Below are 16,204 nucleotides of genomic sequence, written 5' to 3'. Positions count from 1 at the left end.
AACACATTCATCCCTGAGTTATTTTCACAATTTAAACACAGTAGCGCTTTCAAACACACATTAAAGCATCTCCTTCAAATTATGGCTTTGAATAGTAACAGAAGGAGAATTGTTTAACTTAAAATAAAGTCAGAGTCCGTACTGTGGGCCAGATGCTGCCAATGTTGTGGAAGGCCCCTAGGTCCTCGCTGGCGGAAAGACATATAGAAACGATATTGGAAATCTTAACATCCTGATGCATCATGAGGCAGTACAGTGCATCTTGGCATGGTGAGGATAGGCTATAGATGGGGGAGGCAACCTATGGCACGTGTGCCGAAGGCGGCATGCGAGCTGATTTTCAGTGGCAATCACACTGCCTGGGTCCTGGTCACCAGTCCGGGGGGCTCTGCATTTTAATTTAATTTTAAATGAAGCTTCTTAAACATTTTAAAAGCCTTGTTTACTTTACATACAACAGTAGTTTAGTTATATATTATAGATGTATACAAAAAGCCCGTCTAAAAACGTTAAAATGTATTACTGGCACGCGAAACCTTAAATTGAATAAATTAAAACTCTGCACATCACTTCTGAAAGGTTGCCGACCCCTGGGCTATAGGATTACTTGAGCATCTCCTGTGCTGCATTGATTTACTGTCCCATGTACAGTAGGGTGATTAGGGTGATTAGGAACTTCCCTACCAAATCAGACCAGTGCTCTGTCACCAACAGAAGCTGGTCCAAGAAACATTATTACCTCACCCACTCTGTCTAGCTTGTATGCATGGAATGCAAGTGTGAATGGTCTCATTCACCATATAAAGATGGGATTTTCAAAGGAGCCTAAGGCCACGTCCAGACTACCCGCCGTATCGGCAGGTTAAAATCGATTGCTCGGGGATCGATATATCGCGTCTAATCTAGACGCGATATATCGATCCCAGAGCGCGCTTATATCAATTCCGGAACTCCATCAACCCCAACGGAGTTCCGGAATCGACAGGGGGAGCCGAGAACATCGATCCCGCGCGGTGTGGACGGGTGAATAATCCGATCTTAGATATTCGACTTCAGCTATGTTATTCACGTAGCTGAAGTTGCGTATCTAAGATCGATTTCCCCCCCCTAGCGTGGACCAGCCCTAAGGGAGGTACATGACCTCAATGGGATTTGAGCATAGGGTGACCAGACAGAAAATGTGAAAAATCGGGATGGGGGTGGGAGGTAATAGGATCCTATATAAGAAAAAGACCCCAAAATTGGGACAGTCCCTATAAAATTGGGACATCTGGTCACCCTATTTGAGCACCTAACTCCCTCAGGCCCTTTTCTGAATGCTGCTAAAAGCTTTGTCTCAGTGATACCTTTTGGCAGTGAGTCCTACAGGTGGATTATGTGTTTGTTTCCTTACAGTCTTTCAATGCCATTGACCATCATGTTTTAGGAGAAATGGTAACTAGGCGTGCAGGATTTATCTTCCCTACATGGTTTATTATTATGTGCATATCTGGTATATTCCCTCAGATCCAGGTTCTTGCTAAACTACCCACACCCCAATTTTCTCAGTCTCTTCTCAGACAGAAATCTATCTGTGCCTTTGATCACTTTTGTCACCTGTCTCTGGACAGCTTCTAGTGCAGCCAAATCATTTTGTGAGATTGCAGAGATAGCAGCTATTATTACAACTCCAGGGCATAGGCGAGAGAGAAGTCCATTTCCTCTGGGTCCCATGGAGATCTTTTGAACAAAGCCCGTTTACTCAGGCTGTGCACGCGGGACTAGAATTTTTGCATTATGTATTTTCAGATTCACAGTCTTCTATCTCATTAGCTCAGTTTTATTAAGATCAGAATCTGGCCCCTGAGCTTTGTCTAGTAGGTCAAAATTAATTATTCCTGTTTACCATCTTAAGCTCTAACACCATGACACATTTGCATGGGGTAGGGAAGCACTCAGTATTGCAGGGGTTAACCCAATCTGTTAATATATCGAAATCACACTGGAGCCCAGTCTAAATGTCACACTAATATTTGCCTGCCCTCCCATATAAATAATCTGATCCATCAGGCACAGAGATCACATACAGTTACTGGATAAAAAAAGAATCAATACTATTAATGTATAATGAAACAAAACATAAGGCCAAGATTAGATTGTTGAGCTACTTCGCTAAAGATGAAAGCAGAATGCCCTCTTTTACAGACAGCTGTTGACTGCTTTCAGTAAATGAGTACTCTTTCTCCTCTGTGACTGAACCACGATATATAACCTTTGGTACAGGAAAATAACAAGATTTTAGTGACCTAAAATCAGTGATTTAGGACCATCTTTTCAATGGTACTTAAGCACCTAATGATGAAGACAGGCATCTAGTAGGATTTTCAAAAGCAGATTCACAGAGGAGAGCCTTGCATGAATTACCTGAGTATTCATGGAGGTGGGGCTGAAATAGGGTCTCCCAGGTGAGTGCCCCTAACCACTAGACACTAGTGTCATTCTCACAGTCTCTCAGGACCAATGACTATTGTAAGCATTGCATACAAATAGCAGTTAGTCAGCTAAGTGCCTTTGTGGCTCTGCTGCTAGGTGCTAAATCTGACCCCTACTGACCAGTTAGTGGTGGTTTTATGCCCTGAAGTGTGAGTTTATAAAAACAAATGTTTTAAACCTGTAGCTATTCCTATTCCATAATATGTCTAACCCTTTTCTGAATCTTACAGATTCCTTAGCCTCAATGATATCTAGTGACACTGAGATCCACACATTAATTATGCACTGTACAAACAGTATTATATCAGTTTTAAAACTGACTTCTTTAAAAACATCTTTCAGTTTCATTGATTTTCTCCTTGTTCTTGTATTGTAAGACACAAGAGTGTCTGATTTATCTTTTTTCTACTCGTTCATTATTTTCTATACCTCTATCATGTCCTCTTGAAACTAAGCAGTCTCATTCTTTTCATTTTCACCTCACTTTTATTCTTTCTTCTGTTTTTTTTTTTTTTGTCACTTATCCCTGAATCCTGTTTCATTCAATGACATCTTTTTTAGCTATAGGGTGGCCACAGTATTCCAGGTCAGGCCATACTCCTGATTTATCTAATGGCATCATAACATTTGTGGCATCATTTTTTTATTCCATCCTTTATGCAGCCTAACTTTTTCTTTCTTTTTTTAGATCATCCATGCACATTCAGCTGAGGATTTCATTGAGCTTCATTAAGTGTCACTCAAGCCCCACACCCCTCTTTTTTTTTTTTGGACCGTCACAGTTAACATAGCTCCCAATCAGGTTTAGGAATTCAACTTATTCCTCCTATTGTGCTTTACCTCCCATTTGGCACCAATGAAATCAGTAGTCACCATATTGCCTATTTTTCTAGTATTATGAGACTCCTTTTTAAATACAAAAATTTGCTACCCACTAGTCTCCCTGCTAGGTACTTGTGAGGAACATTCTGTTTGACCTACTTGCCAATTTGATCATGCAGTCAATTGATCAATGATCTATTAGCTGGAATTACACATCTAAGCCTACTTTATCTCTGTTTTGTACTTTTTCCTGGCAAAAGATGCATCAGTTTGAATGTTTAAATAAGTCTCAACCTTCATGTGAGGTGATCCTGAACTATTTTGTTTTCCTAGGGAATTTTGATAGCAATATTGCTCAATCCTTAGTTTATTTGTTCCCAACTTACTGTATCTGAACTCATGACTCCCCTCTCCCATTCCAGAGAGTTGGATCACCCTTTTTCAGGGGCATACACATTCAAGTCTCTCTCAAGGTTGCATGCAAGTTCTTTTCTACTTTTGCAGTTGCCATGTTTTTCTTGCATCATTTAGATGTCCCAAGGCAGCAACCAGTGGGTCAGTGGCATATAAGCAATTTAAAGACATAGAACTGCAAGAAAGTGACCAGACATAAGCAAAAACCTTGTAGAAGAGGAGCTGGAAGAAGTAGAGAGCCGGGATGGAGTAGGAGGTGAGGACGGGAAATAGGGAGAGATGAAAAGGTAGTGGCAAAGTATGAAGAGAGAGAAGAGACGAGGTGCTTCTGAGAGTAATCAAAAACGTTTTCTCTGTTGAGACTGATTTTAGGTCACACAGCTACTTTATTGGATTGAACAGAGGAAGAGTCCAATTTGCTGCTTGCATAAATAGGCACAGCTCTGTTGACTTCAGTGGATTTGCAGCTGTGTATGGGGTGAATTTGGCTTACTCTCTTGTCTTTCTTTCAGTCGGTTAGCTTTGTAGCTCTGTGATAGTCAGTGGGCGGGATTTTGAAAAACAGCTCCTCAAAGGTATTTAGGTTCCTATCTGCTGCTGTAGTCCTCCATTTAGGTGTCACTGACATTTTCAAAACAATTGCTCAGCTGCTGCCAAATACCATAGGTGCCAAAGTCCCAAAGGCAGCTAATTTCCACTGGTCGGCATTCACAAAGCCACCAAAGCACTGATGCTGCCCAACAGCAAATGAGCAACTCTGAGCTGTCACTCAAACCAATGCCTTAGAGGACCTGAAGTGGAATTCTCCAAGGATGTAGATGAATGCCTATTTGCCAGCAGGACCCAATCCCCCCAGAGGCAAATTCAGAGTATGCCTAAGACCTGATAGCTGTCAAACCCCACATTAGGAGGGCTGGATGCAGGCCAGCAATAGGCTGTAGGGGGCAGCACAGGTCTTGTACAAATGACACACATGGGCACAAGGAAACAAGGTGAGCATGAGGGCGGTATCAAGCAGGAGACAGAGACACGGTTTTGGCTGCTAGGTCAAGGGCTATCTAAGCAGCTGACCTGGCTTAGGTGCCTAACTCCATAAGAGGGTTTGTTGCTGAGAATCCTAAGTGGAAGAGGGCCCCAGTCTCTGGCCCATCAGTCAGACCCATCAGGTCTAAGCCCTTCTCCCTAATCTTCTTCTCAACATTTAATACTGATTAGCTTAGGTCACACCCGATCAGCTTGCTGGCTTCTGTGAATCCTTTTTTAGGCACTTAACTCTCCCCATGCATTGTATGAGGTGCCTGGGTCATTCACTCAGGGCTGTGCATTCCATTATGCTGCAGGGTGCCTAAAAGTTAGGATTTAAATGGCTAAGCCTCAGTCCCCTTTGTTGAGCTGGTCCCTAGTCAATATTAGCCTATAGCTTCAGTTTTATCAGCTTCTTCTCTTGTTATATGGGAGACTACAAGAGCTGGCCAACATTTTTCAAGTTTCAAGATTTTGATCACATTTTGCAATATCATAATAAATACAAATAAAAACACAGGGAATAATGTTGAGGCACTTTTTCCCCCCTCCAATTTTTCCTTCCCTTTTTGAACCAGCTCTTCAGAGTACAGATGTTCCTGAGCTGAGAGAGAGTCTCCAAGCATTGTGAGAAACTGAATACAAGGAGGGAATTTAGACTGAGAGGTTGTCTTCGCTAGGAAAAAAGGTGGAATTTTATCACGTTATCTCACACGGTAAAATCCAACATGGACACGGCTGCTGCGGTTTTAACGTGTGTTAACAGGTTGAGATAAACACTTGTAAGCCACCCCAAACATGGCAGCTCTCAGGGGATCTGTGGACAGTGAGTGCCATCCAACTGGAAGCCCTGTATGCTCAGAGCAGTCTTTCCGTTCATGTTGCAGCACTGGTGCTGACACAGCTTGCAAGCAGCCATGCTACCAGGGTCCCCCTCTGGCCAGGATTTGCAAGGTGCAAGGCAACATCTGCATTAAATTTAATACAGCCTGGGCCTGTGTGAACACCTGTAGAGGTAGCATTGTGCATCTCTCTGTTACCATCCTCAGTCTGTCCCTTTTTTCCCTGGCCCTCCCTGACTCCACCCCATTTCTTCGACATGGACCCTTTAGAGGACCAATAGAGGAACGCAGAGAGGAGGGTGCCATGAGGCCTAGGAACCCCACTTATGCATGGAATGGCTCATCCATGTATGGATTTCAGGGGGCATGATCTGGTTCTATGGTCTTATGTAACCGTACATAGCGGAACACAGTTCCGTAATACAGTACCGCACTGTGCTGCTAGTAATTTGCTACAGAGTATTTTTTCGTTTTGTTTTTATTGGCTATGAAATTGTACTGTGACTTCCGAGGAAATAATCAATTACTATTAAGTTGTTTTTCTTTTCAAATAGCCATTAATGCATTAAGTGAATCATTAAAGAGAGAAGCTAGACAAAATATGGCAAATTATTTCTTTACTATGAAGCTATTTCAAAAAATATATTTTAACCTGTCTCTTTAAAATTATCTCTATATAATAGTGCGCTAGATTTTTTACCCAACAGGAGTATTACTAGTTCTTGCACCTCTGATGTGAGTGGCAATTTTGCCATTGCCTTCAGTGGAAGCAATATCAGTGTCCTATGCTTAACCTGAAGTCAATCTATGGCATTTGTTTTCAAGTAACCCACTTCTATAGCGTCTTTGTGGTATTTTGCACTTCTCCATCCAACATCCTGCTTAGTCACTATCAGCAGGTAGATTGTGTAACAAATGAACTGAAAAACAATGTTTGGGTCAAGGTCACCATTTAACTTCTAAAGGGAAAAATATTGTCATGAGGGGGAACCCTCCAAGGGAAGGTTGTTCCGAACTTCAGGAAAAACACATCCTTTGTCACGTTTGAAAGGCAGCCGGATAGCATGATTGAAGAACTTGTTCAAACCCTTGTTTTCACTTGAATCCTACAAAAGGAACTTTCCAGACTCCCGTGCAAAGAGATGAGGACCAAGGTCTAATGTCCAAAGGTGTTTACGGGAGCTAGCCCCTTCCTCCCACTTCTGCACTTTAGGCCCTTTTGGAAATGCCGTCCCAAATTTTCAAACCTGGTTGTCTAAACTTCAGCACCTAAATCTACATTTAGGCACCCAACTAAAGAAGCCTAGTACTGAAAGGTGCTGGGCACCCGCAGCTTCCATTGACTTCAGCTGGATTTGTGGGTGCTTAGCTGTGCTGACAAGCAGGATTTTTGTTATGCAGTAGGCACTGCCAGAATGCAAATAAATAATAATAATAATACACAAAAATAAACTTTTTCACAATGTGTAAAGCAAGTAGCAGAACAAATCAGCAATTCACCTTTGTCGCCACTAGAGGATGAAAATTATAACATTGAAATGACGTGTTGCTAGTTCCTATGGCTACTCTGGACCTGCATGCTGCAGAGGAGAAACAAGTAAAATATCCGGTATTTAACTCAAATCATAAATATCTGTAACCAAAATAAACATTGGGTTGTTTTTCCTTGGATATTGTACTCAAATATACAGTTGCTGAATAATAAATTAGTCAGCACATAGCCTTTTCTTTTAAAATAGTTGAACTGATGACACTGAAATGGCTCTTCTCAGCTCTTTGGGCAGTGGCTGTTAATGACTATATGGCCATACACTGTCTAGCACAATGGGGGTCTTGACCCTGTTGAGATCTCCTCCTACTATCTGCACATAGATCATAATTAACAATAATACTGTTATCATACCATGGTTACCTGTCAAGGTCTCAAACTTTGCTGAAATTCAATTTGCTTTGATGAGCCTTTTAAGTGAGAGACTAAAAGCGGTGATAATTGAGTGTGACTTTTTTCTAATCCACAAAGACCTGAATTATGGCAAGGAAATGCTTTAATTGTTTCCATTTATCATTTCATAGTCATAATTCAGATAATTTAGACTATCCAATTGTACTTAAAATAAGAAAAACAAATCCATGGATAAATCAAATGCTTTTCTCACATGGAAAAGAAAATGAAAGTGACATGCAACATTTTGGAAAGGGTTAGTTCTTTCTGCCTGCTGCAGTTTCTGGAAAAATACAGATTCTGTGAGTGAAATTCAGCCCTCACTAACACTTGTGCAATCTGCTTCCCCCACTGAGGAAATCCCAGTGGAGTTCATTAGAATCTTACAGCTGGCCTCTATAGTTGTTTCCTGATCTCTGTTGGTTTCTACTAAATGTTACTTACCACTTTCTATCATAGTACTGCCTAGAGGCCAACTCTGAAACTGAGGCTCCATTGCACAAGGGGCTGTATATACACATAATGTGAGAGTCCTTAATCAAAAGAGCTTCCAGCATACATAGACAAATGAGAGAGAACAAAGTATTATTATCCCCATTTTACAGCTGGGAATTTACAAACAGGGAGGTTACATGACTTGGCTAGGCTCACACAAAGTCTGTGGTAGAGCCAACAACTGAATCCAAGTCTCCACCATCACAGTCCACAACTTTAGCCACAAGACAACCTTAGCCTCAGTGATTAGATCCACAAAATAACTTAGGCTCCTAAATCTAACATTTCAGCACCACTGTGAACCTCAAACTCCACACCCAACTGCTGCCTAACCTTGGAGGCACCTGAAGGCCCTAGGTGCTTATATTTCTGCCAGTAATGTCCCCTAGGCACATATGTCCTGATGCTACTGAGCTGCTCAGCATCTTAGCAGGATTCTCAGACTGGGCAATCCCTGCTTATCTCACCTGTGACCTCATCTGGTAGGTATGCTCTGCCCATATGTACCAGATTGGGCCCTGCACAAAAGACAGCAGGGGTGAGAAGGTCATAAATCTAGGGTGCGTGTGTTCTATTATGCCCAAAGGACCAGAGGTTGTTGGAAAGCCCAATGGACCTTTGGGTTGGTAGAAAGCCAGGTTCAAATCCCCTCCTCCTGATCTGGAGCAGGAACTTGAAGCTGACTTTCCCACCTGCAAGAGGAATGCACTAATCACTCTGCCATAGAGTCACTCTTATTTTTTGCTCTCTAGACCAATGAAGATTTGTTTATTTACTACAAAGTGGAACAGGTTCACCAGGAGAGATTGAGAGAGAGAGCCTTCACGCAATAGCTTGGTGGTCAAAGCACTCAGCTGGGAGACTTTGGTTCAGGTCCCTGCTCCAAATCAGACAGAATAGGGGATTTGAAAAAAGATCTTCTGTATTCCAGGAGAGTGCCTTAACTACAAGGATAGTGGCTCTACCTCTAAGGAGTGGGGAGGAAGGCTGAGCAGTCTGAGGAGTAGGTCTAGGATGCACCTAACTCCAGGCAAGGACTCATGACTGCAAACCCTGAGTGAAGGGAGATGCCTCCTTTTGCCTAGCGTAAGATGCCTATGTAAGTCTTGCCCCATCCCTTTCCTCAACATTTCCTTCAGGCAGCTCCCCACTCAGTTGCTGGCCTTCCTTTCTTAGGCAACTAATTCTCCTCATGCAATTCATAGGGAGCTTGGGCACCTAACTTGGGGTGCAAATTCCACTGAGCAGCCGAGTGCCTAGGAGTTAGGCACTGCAACATCTAATTCCTGTTTGTGGATCTAGCCCCAGGAGACTAGAAGATCCACTGTTGTGTTCCAAACTCTAATTGCCAATGGGAATAGGACCAGACAGCTCTGCCCACTATTAAAGATTAATTAGGAAGCTCTTGCTATTAGTTCTTGGAATGAAACTCTCCAGGACAGGCATTAGATCGATCTCAATGGTGTCTTCTTTGGAGTACCTGCTCCTCGGCAATGTGACAGAGGCTAGCTGTGGTGGCCATCAGGTCATGATCCAAGGCATATTCATTTGGTTTAGTATGTAGCTAATTTTCTGGTGCTTGTTTGTCCATGCTACTTTAGCTGTTGATCTGACCTCCCTAGGTTTCCACTTGCGAAAAGGGAATCCCTTCCTGGCAGAAGTAGAATCAGGGCTACCCCTGGGAGAAATTAGGGGTAGCTGCATAGTCTTCAGGCCAAAGCAATCCCCTTGGAATCATAGGCAACTGGGCAGCTGCAGTCATAGGCACCGACTCCATGGGTGCTCCAGGGAATGTGAGTGCTTAGCACTCACTGGCAGCCTCCCTATCAGCATCTCCCCCTTCCTCCCAGCACCTCCTGAGGCCCTGCCAGTCAGTCCCCACCCCCCTCAGCATCTCCCACCCACTGCAATCAGCTGCTCCACAGCATGCAGGAGGCGCTGGAGGGGAGCAGTGAGGGTGGGGTGCGCCTGGAGGAGGGGGTGGAATGGAGCAGGAAGAGGCAGAAAGTAGGGGCCTTGAGGGATGGGATAGAGTGGGGGCAGGGCCTGGGACAGAGCCAGAGGGGAAACCCCCCCAGCATATTAGTGAGTCGGCACCTAAGGCTGCAGTAATTTGTGCCAGAAACAGACTTAGGAGCAGACAGCTAAAAGGATGGTATAAACGCCCCTATTCCTGGGCTCAGTACAAATTGGTCTGACCACTGCAAGATCGATTCCAGCCTCCTTGTGCATATGTGTTAGGATATAGTCATTAATTACATGGTCACAAGTTATTTTTTCCCATAGGATCCATCTTGTCTCTTCCCCGCTCCTAGCTCCTTGTTTCAGTCATATTTTCCTCACCTAGCGTGGCCCACTCCTCAGGGCTCTCATCCCAGTCTACTTGTCCATCACATCCTAGTCTCTTCCCTTCAGACTCCCAGTCCCACTACCCTTGCCCAGCCATTACCAGTTCCCTCTCTCAACTCCTACTCCTTTACCCCTGCATCCTTGGCCAGGCAGTCCCAATCCGCCACTTCCATCTCCTTATCCAATCTCTCTCTTCTTCACACTCGCCTTCTGCCCCACACTTCCCCATTCCCCTTGGCTCCCACTCCCAATCTTCCTCCTGGGGCAGCGACTCCTTGTCCAAGCTCAGCATCTGCACGCACCCCTTCCTAGCTCTCTTGTCCAAGTCTCTTCATTAACCCAGTCCCAGATCTCCCACTTGAAGATCTTGGCTTCTCATCTGATCTATCTTATCCCCTCTCTCCCTTGTTCTCCATCCCAGTCACCTTCCCAACCAGTTCAAATCTCTCCACCCACTCCTCATCTGCTCTCAGTTTCACCCACCCCTACTGGCTTCCTTTCCAGCTCCCAGATTCTGCCCCACTTCCCCACCACCATCACAAGATACTTGTCTTAGTGTATGCCCCACACGGACACCAGTCCAGCTCCTTCATGCTGCCTGGGACCAGCGAGGGGTGGGGGTGAGAGGGAGAGAGTTCACTGGAAGCACAGGAGAGACAGGCTTCCTGCTCTCAGTTCCACTTCTGTGACCTGGATGTGGTACAGCCTGCAATCACCCAGAGCTGCAATTGCAGGAGAAGCGCTGCTTAGCCCCAGGTTGGAGCATGCCCAGTGCAGACAGAATTTAGCTGCTAAAATTTAAGAAGCGCCACTGAGTATGTGTAAGCTGCCATTTTGCAAATACTTATAACTTGGCTGAATTTGGCTGAATATTCACAGAAACAGTGAGACACACATTACCCTCCCCCATCCCATCAAATCTCTACTCTAACATGAGGGCACTAGAACTTTTCCAAGAAAGACTTTAACAAAGGGAAAATAGAAAAGTTTGTCCTAGCTTTGTTTTCGGAAATGGGTGATCCATTTTGGCTGAAACTTCCAAAAATATTCTGCCTGAAATAGACATACTACCTGTAAAATTTCAAACCAAACAGTTGCTAATGGGACTGTCAGGTAACCTTAGTAATGTGTAGTGCTACCAGCCTCACCCCTAATAATTCCATTATAAACTGTTGGTTGAAACCAGAGGTGTATCAGGTGGTTTATAATGGAGTTATATTCTCTACATTATGTAGTGGCCATTATTAACATAGTTGAATGTCTACAGTGAATTGAACAGACATTTCAGTGATGTCTTTCAAAACAGGTTGATTTTTTTTCCAGGGTACAGTAGTTCCAGTGAGCACTCATAATGGCAGGAAGTGCTTGGGGCAAGTGGCAACAGGGGAAGACTCAGTCAGCCATACATGGTGCATTTAGCAGAATATCAAGGGCTAAAGCAAGTTCAGTTAGAGTCAACTATTCAAAACAAACTGCAATTAATTAGTAATCTCCAGAGGCTGTCCTCCCTCCTTTGTGCCTCTCACTATTTCCTCATATCCCCAGCCAACAGCAAGAACATTCCTGATTGCATCAGCATTGATTACTCTATAGATGAAGAAATTCTTGCAATATAAACTTATTAGCTAGAGAAGAAGCCTCGTGAAGCAGTTACTCATGTTATTTAAACTACATCCAAAGTCCTAGAAGATTTAGGCTGTGTCTACGCCACAAATTACTTTGGTATAATTTACGTCACTTGGGAGTGTGAATAATCGACACCCCATAGAGACATAAATTATACCAGCCTAAGCGCTGGCATGGATAGTGCTATGTTGGCAGGAGAGGCAGGAATTATTAAGCCGAGGGGATACCTCTCTCCTGTCAGCTTAGAGCATCTTCACCAGCAGCTCTACGGTGATGTAGCTGCACTGCTGTAGTGTAGATATAGCCTTAGATATTACATGAAGAAACGTGGGCCCTTACAAGATGAAGTATAACCCTTGTAGAGGGGCAGTTTTCCACCCCTGGGGCCTGCTTGTAAGCTGGTGTTAGTGGCATGGGCTCTGCTAAGGATCTGCCCCCGTGGCATCAGGCCTCTTAATGCTCTGGAGGTTCCTTATTTAAAAAATTTGCTACAGGGTTTGCTTTAATGCCGTCCTTTCCTCCCCGCTCCCTGTTTGCCACACAGTTACAGCAGACCCAGTAGCCGAATCTATAGTTTAATGGAACCACTTTTTCCAGTTGTACAACGTGCAGCAATACTCACTTGGGAATTCACTACATCAAACTTCAATTGTCAGCTCATGTCTAGTCGCCTCTTCGATATTTTTGAGTTGACGTAATTCCCATTCTCGCTGTTTTGCTTCCTATTTTAAAGAGAAAAATGTTTAGCCTAGCAAACCGTTCTGCACAACCAACACAACAGGACTTTTTTCTGCAATTAAACAAACCAAACATCTGCTCTATTTAGTAAAAGCCTGACCCTTCTTCCACACTACTTACCTTTAGTGCAGTAAAACTGCTGTGTAACAGTTACTATGGATTCACACTGGCATAACAACTATCAGACGTTGATGCCGAGTCTGGACAAGTCGAGAACCTGATCCAAAGCCCATGGAAGTTAATAGAAGGACTCTACTTTGTGACAGCCAATAGACTAAATTGCAGGAGGTGGCGTCAGTACTTAGTGGAAAGCCGGGAGAAAGAAATGCATCTCACATAGGCTTTTTCTACACACATTTCCTTAACATTCAAACTAAGTCTAAGTTTTAACTAAACCAGATATTTAAACAAATACATAATGAAAGGTTCCAGTTACTGGATCCTTTCCTACATTAGTGCTGACATCTGGTTTAAAACCAGTTTGAATTGCTGGGAGAGTTTCCACTTGTGAAGACAAAGGCTATGGGTGTTCTAGAAATGAGCAGAATTTGACATGTTTTCATTAGAAGCAAATCCTAGAGATGAGGGCCTAACTTTAAGCAGTGCCCGGCAGTAGCTTAATTCACGGTCTCCAGCGTTCTACGAGGAGTTAAATCTTTTTGTGTTGTTTTGTTTCATTCCGTTGTTATTTTGGCTTGTTTATAGTTTGAGCTTGAAGCATGATAAACGTAATGCTTTGCAAACTCAATTCATGCAGCCTCCAACCAAGAATCTGTTCCTTCGTTCTGCATATTTACCAGTTTATCTCCAAAACGTAATCATTAAGCATGTTCCCAGAAGAGGTTTATAGAAGGCAAATAGTCATTGCTAAATAGAGGCAAAAATATTAATTAATCCACCCAATGTGAGTAAACTTTGCATTAGAACTGTGTGTGAGTTTTCCAACAGAGAATGCTTATTTTATTGAAATAGTAAAATATAGATTTTGACAAAGCCTGATGTAACCAAGGCTAGTTTCCGACAGAAACCTGCCTGGTTTCCTGACAAGTTATCCACCTGTCTACTTCCCCAGCTCCTTGGCAGCTGTGGTTTCCACGAAGCCTATTTTGTTTTATTGTTTCCTAAACAAAATATTGTAGAATTTCACTTCAGCAAGAAATTGAAGGGGTGGGGGAAGGGGGAAAGGAAATTTGTTCCAAATTAGGATGAAAAGCAAAACCTTGACATTTTTCACAGAGAAATTCAGGTTTCCAGTGAGCAATACTTATCATTAATCACTATTAAAAGGACACACATAAATGCAATATAAGTACAACCCTCCTAAATTGAAATTATTGTTTGAAATTTTGTAACACTCCCCTTGATCAAATTAAAAAGCGCCAGAGTTTTGAAGTATCTGGACCAGGTCTATAACTGAACAAAACATTGGATGTGCAAAAACACCACCACCCTCTCCCACACTACAAACAAAGAAAACCACATTCCCCCCCAAAAAAACTTGCAAAAATATCCCCCACCTGCTGAATTTCAATTTTTCACAACAAGCTTTACTAAGGATGTTTGTGTGGAAAGCCCAATTATAAGGAAGGCTATTGTGTATGTGCACAATAGCCCTTTTCTGGATTAAATCTGAACTGCTTAAATTCGTGTAGTGAGCAAGGCTATGATGTAGCCATGGATATTTTTAGTAAAAAAGTCATGGACAGGTCACGGGCAATAAACAAAAATTCACAGCCCATGACCTTTACTATAAGTACCCTGACTACATCTTAACTGGGGGGGAGGGGGAGCGAGGGGCAGGGTACTGCTGCTCTGTGGGGCCTCTGGAGAGCCGCTGCTCAGGCAGTCCCTGAGGCCAGCCACACTGGCTGCTGCAGAAGTTATGGAGGTCTCAGAAAGTCATGGAATCCGTGACTTCCATGCCCTCCATGACACAGACATGGGCCATTTAGCAGTAACAATCAATGGAGATTCTCCCTTAATTCAAGAGGTAGTGCTTGTTACCGGAGAATGTGGGTTCTATTACATAACTATTTTTTCCCTTGTGTATTGTCTTCACAAAGATTGAAAGAGCCTCAAATGTATTCGTTATTTGAAATTAATCACTAATTTCTGCAAGCAAATAATTCTTGGGCTGCAGATTGTTCTATTAAAATGGAATATACATTTTGCAGTTCAAGCTAGTTAATTAGCTTGTTATACATTTGACAGTACAGTACACAAGTCACAGTTGATGCTGTATTTAAATATGGCATTTAAGAGAGTAACACAGGTTATCCAGCCAGGGAACTGAAATAGAAGCACATGACTTATGTAACTAACCATCAACATCTCATAAATTGAGTTATACATTCAAAAATATTACTTGAAATTTGCTGTTGGCAGATATTGAGCATATAGGCTACACATTTACTTTGTGAGTATTCATGCTAGTAGAGTACAAGCAAAGAATTTAAATTACACAACTTTTATCAGCAGATTTAAGACTGTCCTGAACAGCCACTGAAAAGATTTGGATTCACCCGCCAGATATTGATAGAATGTCACGCAACTTAATCACCTCAGAAAATGTATGAAAATTGTATTTACCAAAAGGTTTTTTTCAAATTTCTTTTTTCTTCTTTTTCTTAATGTGGGATTTTTTATCCCAGGAATTTCGGTAACAAGCCATGCAAATATACTTTTAGAAGTTACTGTGGCTGCCTTCTTAGATGGTTCAGCAGGGACTTCAGCTGCTGCACTTACTATAGGGGGAACCATTGTCTTGAAGCTTGGCTCTTCACTGGATTCCTCTGAAGCCAACACTGTTGAAAGTCTTTTTCTAGGAACTGCAACCCAAGAGCTGAGGCTCACCTCTTCACTTGATTCCTCTGGGTCCAATACTGTGGAAAGCTTTTTTGGAAAAGTGACTTGAGAAATGAGCTTGTCAAGGTGCATTAGTTGTTCTTGAGATGATGCTTGTTTCTGGAAGGATGATTTTGGCACTGGAGACCCATAGACTCTCTTACTTATGTTTTGTTCTCTGATAGATTGATTCGTCATATCCACCAGAGATAACATACTTTGGGAGAACATTGAATCCACCGGAGTGCTATGTTTCACCACTGCCTTTTTCAAAGATCTTTTGACATTCAAGAAAGAATCTTCTTCCTCTGACATATTCTAATTTGGTTCTGTTCTTCAATGCAAAAACAAACAAACAAGTAAGTCTTTGAAGGACTATGGAATCTATTACCATGTGTAACATGATAGCACAATAGCACTATTAGGGCAATTTCATTGTAAAACTCTATCATGTATATTCTCTGCCACAAGTTATGCATTTGTTTGTTTGTTTTTAAGGGGGGGAATGGCAGTTTAAGTCACCCACGTGTTTAAAAAAATACTAACAAGTGCTTTTATTTATGCTCAGAAGTTACATGGAGTTAGTCCTTTTTGAGGACTAATGCACTGGAAATGTTTGAAGAAATGTCATTTTAAA

At 42.6% G+C, this 16,204-nt stretch overlaps 1 protein-coding gene across 1 annotated transcript; it reads right to left on the bottom strand.

The window, feature by feature from the left end:
- Positions 1-12,623: 12,623 nt before the first annotated feature.
- CCDC201 (coiled-coil domain containing 201) lies at positions 12,624-15,882 on the bottom strand. The gene is made up of 2 exons (XM_050939725.1): positions 15,313-15,882; positions 12,624-12,707 (listed from the first exon to the last, which is right to left on the bottom strand). Exons 1-2 carry the CDS (start codon positions 15,880-15,882, stop codon positions 12,624-12,626), a joined length of 654 nt encoding a protein of 217 aa, XP_050795682.1.
- Positions 15,883-16,204: the final 322 nt, after the last annotated feature.

This window comes from Gopherus flavomarginatus, chromosome 2 (assembly GCF_025201925.1).
Source record: "Gopherus flavomarginatus isolate rGopFla2 chromosome 2, rGopFla2.mat.asm, whole genome shotgun sequence".
NCBI lineage: Eukaryota > Metazoa > Chordata > Testudines > Testudinidae > Gopherus > Gopherus flavomarginatus.
Note: the sequence above shows the minus strand (reverse complement) of the source record. Positions and strands in the feature narration are given on the sequence as shown.